The 9,366-nt window shown below is 37.4% G+C and overlaps 1 protein-coding gene across 1 annotated transcript in view; it reads left to right on the plus strand.

Moving 5' to 3' along the window:
- The window catches only part of LOC123230674 (chemokine-like protein TAFA-1), a 565,308-nt gene extending 560,569 nt beyond the window's left edge, over positions 1 to 4,739 (plus strand). The window contains exon 4 of the mRNA XM_044656817.1: positions 4,722 to 4,739. Coding sequence (XP_044512752.1) covers positions 4,722 to 4,739 — 18 coding nt within the window. The remainder of the gene's footprint in view (positions 1 to 4,721) is intronic.
- The last annotated feature ends 4,627 nt before the right edge of the window (positions 4,740 to 9,366 follow it).

The raw sequence follows: 9,366 nt of genomic DNA on the forward strand, positions 1-9,366 counted from the left end.
TAAATTCTCCCAGTGTATATTCGGCCATGGGGGAGAGCTTCAAGAGAGACTCACCACATAGACTCTCTCTCTCTTCTCCCCCATTGATCAAACATCACTTACTGGCTTTCTTTATTGTTACAATATGCATATGTGTAAAGAATAAATACAAAAGAAATCTCTTACTTAAATATAAGTAATTAGAAAGATATTGGGCAGCTAGGTGGTACAGTGGATAATGGTGGACTTAACATCAGGAAGACTCAAGTTCAAATCCAGACTCAGACACTTACTTAGCTGTGTGACTCTGAAAAAGTCACTTACCATTTACCTCAGGTTCTACATCAATAAAATGAACTGGAGAAAGAAATGACAAACAGCTTCAGTATTTTTACCAAGAAAATCTCAGTCAGTCATGACTAAAAATGACTAAAAAACAAAAGAAAGATATTGCATTAGCAATTTAGAGAGGATAAGGAAAAGATTAATCTTACAAGTAATACAAATAAAAAGACTCATACTTATATATGTATATGTGTACATTGTTTATGTATCTTACATGAATATGCACATACATACACATACACATGTACATGTCTGCTTATACCTGCACTTATTTATATGTATACATTTCTACTTGTATGTATACATGAGATGTGTATCTATGTGTATTCATACATGTGTGTTAACATAGGCGCGTCGTGTGTGTTGAATTAATGTATACACATTATGTATGTGTGTACATTTAGACAGACAGTGGGGGTGGAGAGAGAGAAGATGGAAAGATAGATAGATAGATAGATAGATAGATAGATAGATAGATAGATAGATAGATAGATAGATAGATAATGTATACTTGACCTCAACAGAATGCTTTGTAAAGCCATCTCTGGACCAGAATGCCAAAGTTTGAAGCCAGCACTCCCCCTTATTACTTTTGGGATTTAGAGCAATTCATCTAATTTCTCTGAGAATCTGGCAAACATTGATACCCAAGAGAGTATCCAAAAGAGAGTGATTGGAGTGGCAAAGAACTGATAAGAGTATCATCTGGTGGTCTAGTAATCTTTAAGTGTTAGAAGGTCTGTCACATGAAAGAAGGCTTGGCCATCATGGTTGGTCCCAGAAAGCAGACCCAAGAGGTCTTCAAGCAAATGTTTGAAGGCTTCCTTCATGTCTCCAGAAAGCTCATTCTATAGTCCTATGTTTTTATCTCTTAAAGCTAAAGCATTTCAACTCATGGGTCCACTTCTTTTTCTTTCCTCTTAGTATATATACTTCCTCCTTTCTTACCCATTCCTTCACAGCAAACATTCAGAACACGATAAAAGTTACCTTATATTCATCATTACACACAGCAACTGAGAAGATTTAAGAAAATCAGGAAGAGCCCCAAAATAAGTTATTCCAGTTAGTGTTCAGGAAGGAGAAGGAGAAAAAGTAGAGAATGAATAAATTCACCAGGTTGCAGCAGTGTGGCAAGGAAGGTACATTGAAGCAAACAGAAAATTCTGTCCAGGCAGATCACTCCTTAAGAGAATCAGTTTGTTACCCAAGACTCTAACTGCTTAAAATTATATTCAATTGAGGTAACAGCACCCAGAATTTTCCTACTGGTGAAAAAGGTTCAGTTTTCCTTTCCAGCTGAAAAAAAATAGACACTTCCAAACAAACTATGCTGCCAATATAGGATTACAGGTTAAGTGACCATTTGTTTCACTGGAGAGAAGATTATTAGGACAGCTAGATGGTGCAGTAGAGAGAGCACTGGGCTTGGAATCAGAAAAAAATCATCTCCCTGAGTTCAAATCTGCCCTCAGCCACTTACCAGCTGTGTGATGCTAGGAAAATCACTTAATGATATTTGCCTCAGTTTCCTCATCTATAAAACGAGCTGGAGAAGGAAATTACAAACTTCAGTTTCTTCTGAAATGAACTGGGGAAGGAAATGACAAACCTCTCCAGCATCTTTGCCAAGAAAACCCCAAATGGAATCATGAAGAGTCAGACATAACCGAGAATCTACCAGAGAGGATTATTCTTCCAAAATAGGCTGGACCAGATGACCTGCAGTGTCCCTTCTGGCTCCCAAGCTCTGTAACTGTGCAAGCTTCATTTCCTCTAGCTATTGAACAGAAGTAGAATAATATCAATATGGCAGCCAGCTCTATTTCCTGAATATAGCACATTAATATTTAACCCAGCTCAGCCTTCTTCACTGTCTAGAATTTCTTTCATTTCTTTTTCATTAATAGGAGACTAGCTGACTTAAATATTGAGTGGAATTGATTTGCAATGGGGCTTTGGGGTATACTTTAATTTACTCAGTATTCCTTTTCCTCATTTACTTTATGAACAACAGAAACATGTGGGCTGGGGACTTCAAAATCAACCTCTCTAATGTCTCTCCTCTTCTCCCCCTCACCCTCCTATGTGGAACAGTCATTTGTTAAGCCCTTAACTTTGTACTAGGCTATGTCAGACATTCCAAGTGCTGAGGACAAAAATGAAAGGGAAACAGTTCTAACACCCAGAACATTTGATGAGGGAAAAACAATAATAACTAACATTTATATAGCACCTTAAGGTTTATGAAGAACTTTACACATTAAATTCTCACAATACAGTGATGTAAATGCTGGCATACTCCCCATTTTATATATGAGGGAAAAGAATCTGAGGGAGGTTAAATGGTTTGCCAGGTTTATGAAGCCAGTGAGTATCTAAGGAAGGATTTGAACCCAGATCCACCATTGTAACAACTAATCAGACTACCTCTCATAAGAAAGTGGTATAGTAGATAGAACTCTAAGTCTGGAGTCAAGAAGATCTGAATTCAAATCTAGCCTCAGAAATATATTAGCTGTGTGACCCTGGATAAGTCACTTAACCTCTTCTTTTACCTAAGTTTTTTGACTATAAAATAAGAATGATAACTGCACCCAGCTCACAAGGTTGTTGAGCAGATCAAATGAGATATTTGTAAAGTGCTCAGCACTGAACCTGGCACAGTATATAAATGCTTATTCCTTTTTCCTAACCAAAGAAAATTCAAAGAATATACATAGATCAATTTTTTGCACATAAAAGGTACTCAGCATTTTCAGAAGGTGTTGCTGAATCAATTAAGCCATCAAAACATAGCCTAAATAAGTCCTGCCCTCTCTGGGGTTGGCCTCTGGTGGAGAGGATATGGTGGACAAGATAACCCCCCCCCAATGTCACTCAGTGCTGCAAATCCAATAACTCTCTGAATTTTTGATTGGCCTCCTTAAATTTACACCCAACCCTAGTGGTATTCCAAAGAACCAAAATGGCACCATTAAGAACAGGTCACTCTCTCCAGTTCTAATCTCATTTCCTTTTTTGACAGAATTCTTACATTTGTCAAAGGAGGGAAATGTGGTGGATATGATTTCCCTAGACTTTACTAACACTTCTATTAAAGTTTCTAATGCTATTCTTAGGGAAGAAATGGAGAGAAGTACATGAAAAACCTTCAAATATTTGAAGATAGTTTTCATGCTTACCGCTCTCCCAATCTTTTCTTCTTCTCAACCAATCCTCATAGAGCACATTTGAGAATCCATCCACCATCCTGATCACTCTTCTGCTTACGACTGTCTTTCCCAAAAGGTAGCACTCAAAACTAAACACAGTACTCCATGCATGATCAAACCAGATCATGAAGGGTCTGCCATCTTGCTAGTCATCAACATTGTGGCATAGCAGTTCCCAACCAAGAATACACATGTAGAAGTACAGGAAGCTTGCCAATGATATGGGGAATATTTGGTAAATAACAGTATTACTCTACTAAAATTAATCTCCTTATTTTTATTTCTTGTATGTACACTAATGGTAAGCTTGATCAGTTATTTCCTTTAATATTCAACAGGAGGGGGCAGCTGGGTGGCTCAGTAGATTGAGAGCCAGGCCTAGAGACAGGAGGTCCTAGTTTCAAATCTGACCTCAGATACTTCCCAGCTGTGTGACCCTGGGCAAGTCACTTGACCCCCATTGCCCACCCTTACCACTCTTCTGCCTTAAAACCAATACATAGTATTGATTCTAAGATGGAAGGTAAGGGTTTTATTTTTTTTATATTGAACAGGGTGTATGGGAAGGTTTCCTAAAAACCAAGGGATACAGGGAACAAAAAGTTTAGGAGCTCTGCTCTGTACCACTGCTAAAGCGAGCTGAGTTTCTATTCAAATTTTCAGCTGCCATAGAACCCTCTTGAGTCATATGAGGTTTCTAGGTAACTACAATCCTTGGATACTTTCCATATGAATTGCTGTCTGACCATACCTTTCCCCTTGTGAAGTTCATTTTTTTAACCCAAGTTTAAGATTTTACATTTATTACTGTTAAATTTATCCATATTGGATTGGTCCCAATGGTTTAACCCATCAAGATCTTTTTAATCATGACTGAAAAACTCAAGGACAGCTTCTTGGGTCACTCCTGTAAAAGAGCACAGGCTTTCTTCTTTGGTTCTTTTATCCAGGAGCAGTATAATAACAGCAATAGTAGCTAACATTTAAATAGCACTTCAAAGTTTGCCAGGGACTTTACATGTGTTTTCTCACTTGACTCACAACGATTTTATTTGTTCCCAAGGGGGACAAAGTCTTCCTTTTCTGTATGCTGATATTATTGTATCATGTGCAAAGAAATATATGTATATGTTAATATTGTTGAATTACTTAAAATAATTTACTCTCTTTTATCAATTTCAGATTCATCCAAGGACCTAATGGCCCCATTCTTTGGATGTAGTGAAGAGAAGCCACCACTACATAGGAAACAACGTTTTAAGAATTCTAACCATCTTAAGCATTTTCAAGCCAAATGGATTTCTTATTTGCACTCTGACTGGTTATCTACCAGCTTATCACAGTGCTGTCACTGTGTGTAACGAAATGTCCCATGGTGAAAACATCCAAGGTTTTGGCAGCGTGGCAGAAGAAAACATGGAAGTTTGGGGATTTTTTTGTGATTATGAAGTATGAACAACTGTCTTATAATTTGGAGCTACAGTTTACTTTCTACCATTTAAAAATATATATAATATTTTGAGATATAACAAATTCTCTTCGAGAAACAAACAGTACCACACGCCAATGCAGCTTCCATACCATGGTTTTTTGTTTGTTTGGGGTTTTTTGGTTGGTTTGCTTCTTTTTTTTCCCTAATGAGATGGAAGACCTTTGGAGAGATATAGTGATAACACCAAAATGGTCAGCAGTAGGTGGTCTCCTGGAATTCAAGGAAGCACCAAGATACTCCATGAAGAGCTTCCTTCTGTTTCTACTCAATCACTCAAGGAAATCCATGGTTGTCTTTTCTTGTGTTCTGAAGGCTTTCTCCCTTGTGCAATACTAGCATGCTGGCTTTGCTCTCATAACCATACTTTGTATTCAATTGATATATGATGACAGTTCTTAAACTCTTCGAGGAAAATATTTTTAGAATTATTAGCTACTCCACTAAGGAGACAATGAAGATTCTTAAGGAAGTGGCTATGTGATGCTCTTAGGACTCAGGCAGAGTTGAGGTGGATCATGGTTTCCCTTCTTCATGATGCCGTGTAAATACAATGTCTAAAGACTTTGTAGAGCTGTCCTCATCTGCAGTAAAATTCCTCTGACTAACTCCAGAGTTGGCCATCGTTTACTCCATTCTGTGGTTGAGCTCTACATCAAATCATGGCATTCTTGTTTTTTGATAAGGTTTTGGACTGCTTTCTTTGGACGGTCTGGGGTAAGGGACATAATTCCAGGCTGGGAAAATTAGCGGGGGGGGGGGGGAATCATGTTCATTATTCATGATGGTATGAACAAAAATTAGCCAAACCTCTGAGGATAGAAAGTGTCTTCTATTGAATCCAAATTAACCGTCTTCATAAAATTTGCTTTTAGAGTTTTAGTTTTTACTTTAGTCTCCCTAGGACACCCTAAGGCCTTGATAAGAGCTCAGTTTAAGGTCTGGAAATCAGTAAATACCTTCTGCCAGAATTTTTTTCCTCATGGAAACTACTTCTATCCCTCACATTTATGACAACATCACTCTTCCAACCAATAACATTTAGTATTGGATCTCAGATTCTGTAGGCTTTGGATAGTGGTGTCCAATTATTTGACATACATAGCATGGGAGAAGGGATCAAGGGCCATTCATAGAGTGAGGAAGAAATGAGTTCAGATCTCACTTCTCAGGGCATGCTGGTAAATACTTAGCATGCAGATTTCTGAAAAGGTGTGTCTCATTTTTAAATTTAATATACATTCTTAACACTTTCTCAAGTCTAGACAATCAACAAAACAGTAAAACAGGCTGTTTTATAGCTTGCCCAATTTCCACAGTGTAAATGCCCATGCTAAAAATTTAATGATGGACTTTCCTGAGGCCTTCCAACTAGGCTCTTGAGTCAAGCAAGACCTTGACTCTGACAACATATTGGCTGGGTAATCCTGGCTAAATCATTTAACCTCTCTGTCCCTCTATGAGAGGATTGCTGCTCATTTATGGCTGTGATTTGCCCATTAAATCACAGATCTGTTGAAAAGTAAGACTAAAATAATAAAACTGAAAGTTTAGAGATCCCTTCATCCCACTCTAAAAAAGATTGCTCATGTCTGCTGCCCCCTTAAAGAAATATCCTATCTGCTTTTCTAAAATGAAACATCAGTTTAGTTTTTTTTTTATTTTCTTGGATGACATTTCAAAACAAAATATCTTTCTTTATTTCCTGGTTCCATTTTATTATATATGTTTATCTGCTCCCCCTGCCAAAGTCTTTCCTCTAGATGTCATCATCAGTGCCTCGCCTTATACCAAGAGCATAGAAGGTATACAAACAAGTTTGCCATGTCCAACCTCCAGTGAAGATGAAAGTCCATCTCCACAATTTTGTCTTGAGCATTTGTCTATCTGGTATGCACTGACCACTTAGAGATTCACTGGGCTCATTAAATGAACCGCAAAGAAAAGGAGGTTCTATAGTGGTCAGTCTTGGATTTGAATTCAGGAAGACTTGACTCTGAATTGAGTCTCAAACACTAAATCATGTGACCTTGGAAATTATTATGATTATGATTACTAAGTGTGTTGACACATCCATTCATTTATACAATCCAAATGTATTGATTAACTACATACAGGCATCATGCTATATTCCTAGCAGTAAAACAAACAAATGTAAAACTGGGCCCTCAAGGAGCTTATATTCTACTAAAGAAAGCAACATGTTGAAAGCCCCATGAAGCTTACCCTATAAAACAAGCATATGTAGCCCTCACCAAACGACAACCCAAGAGAAACTAGACACATAATTATGAATAAAGTCTCCATTTGTCAATTCAACCAATAACTTGGAAGTGAGTTCACTAGGGAGGCCATATTGCATTCTGCTCTGTTTAAAAAAAATAGTGCACTCTTCTAATGCAGGAGAAACACCAGGGAAATATTTGTAACTATACTCAAATTCATTTTAGGTTTGTCCTCCTCTCTTTTATAGTTGTGCAAATGCATCCATTTGTGTTTGAATTCATCACCACAAGTTGGGAAAATCTAAAATTCAGTAGACACCATCTGCCTATTAATTCTGATCATTTTATGGTGTAAAAACTTGATCAAATATCTCTGGTAATAAAGAGCTCAGTGTGTGGTCTAATTAATACTGATGTTGAGATTGTGCATAGAGTATGGTCAAAATATGTTAAACGATATTATGATGATATTAGATGAAATTGTGTTAATTATAGGGAGCATGGCAAATGGATGGAAGGCGGCCAGCCTTGGATCCATAAATTAATGGATCAACCACTCATTAAGTTCTTATAATATGCCAAGTACTATGTAAAGACTGAGTTCAGATCTTGACTCTGTACATATTAGCTGTGTCTGTGGGCCATTCATTTAACCTCTCAGTGCCCCCAAGGCAATTCTCTAAGACTGCAAGTTATAGAAGAGGCACCAACCTGGATGGATGGATGGATGGATGGAGGCTCCACACTACTAATTGCCAGACTGCCCTTGAAAACTAAAGGCAGGGGGCAGCAAGGCAGCTTAGTGGATTGAGAATCAGGCCCAGAGATGGGAAATCTTGGGTTCAAATCTGGACTTAGACATTTCCTAATTGTGTGACCCTGGGCAAGTCACTAAAGCCCATTGCCTTGCCCTTACCACCCTTCTACCTTGGAACCAATACACAGAATTGATTCCAAGATGGAAAATAAGGTTTTTTTTAAAAGAATAGAAAAGGGCAGCTTGACTTAGTGAATAACGCACTGGTTTTGGAAAGAAGACCCAGGCTCAAATTCTGCCTCTAATAACACTTCTTTGCTTTATGATCATGGGTAAGGTCATTAACCTCTTGGTGCCTCAACCAACTCCCTAGAACTTGGCCTTTGTGTCATAGAAAAATTATAACTGCATTAATAGAGAGATTTTTCCACCCAAGGAGGGTCCAGGACTGACAAAATAAATCTATGTTGTGTATATGCAATGATCGCTCCCCAATATGGCAAGTTTAATTAGAAAGAATTATAATAGTGATGAAGGAAATCTGGTCTATTCAGTAGGTGTGGTGTCCTAGGCAAAGATGTTCACAGCGAACTTTCAGTGACTGTTGTTTTCATGTTATTGGAATTATAGATTAATGAACTTTACAAGAATATTCAGAACTTTATGACTTCATATTTTTCTATTAAAAATTATTAATACTGTGTTTAACCATCACATAATTTAAATGAATACTGCATTTCACAGAGGCTCTAACTTTCCACACACAAAGTAGTGGTTTTATGGTCCAATTATGTCACAATATAATTGTAATGGATAAGGAAGGTATGGAGTACATAAAAATACTTAGCATTGAAAAGTACATTAATCTCACTTAAGTAAGATATTCATATAGGTGTAACACCAGTATGGTTCAGTATAAAGGGAATCAGATTTGCAGTCATGCTTTCAGTTTGATTATTGTCCCATTTACCCACAGTGTAACAGGGAGAAAATTCTCTCTCTCACCTCATTTTCCTCAGCTATAGAATACTGGATTTAGAATAGATGATCTCTAAGAACCTTTCCAGTTCTATAGCTCTGAATTATTGTTGTTTGTGCCTTTTTTCTTACATTGAAAACAAATAAGAAAATGATCATTCCCCTCTAAATATTGGTGCCCTAGGGTGAAGCCCTGGTTGCCCCAAATTGGTCATTACTGTATTATTGGGAAAAGAAGACTCAATTTGAAATTAGAAGATTTTAATTCAAATGTCAACTTGCTACTATCCTTCATAATACCTTGGATAAGTCATTTGCCTTCTCTAGACCTTTGTTTCCTCATTTGTAAAATGAGAGCAGTTGGACTAGATAATCTAT

This window comes from Gracilinanus agilis, chromosome 1 (genome assembly GCF_016433145.1).
Source record: "Gracilinanus agilis isolate LMUSP501 chromosome 1, AgileGrace, whole genome shotgun sequence".
Taxonomy (NCBI): Eukaryota; Metazoa; Chordata; class Mammalia; order Didelphimorphia; family Didelphidae; genus Gracilinanus; species Gracilinanus agilis.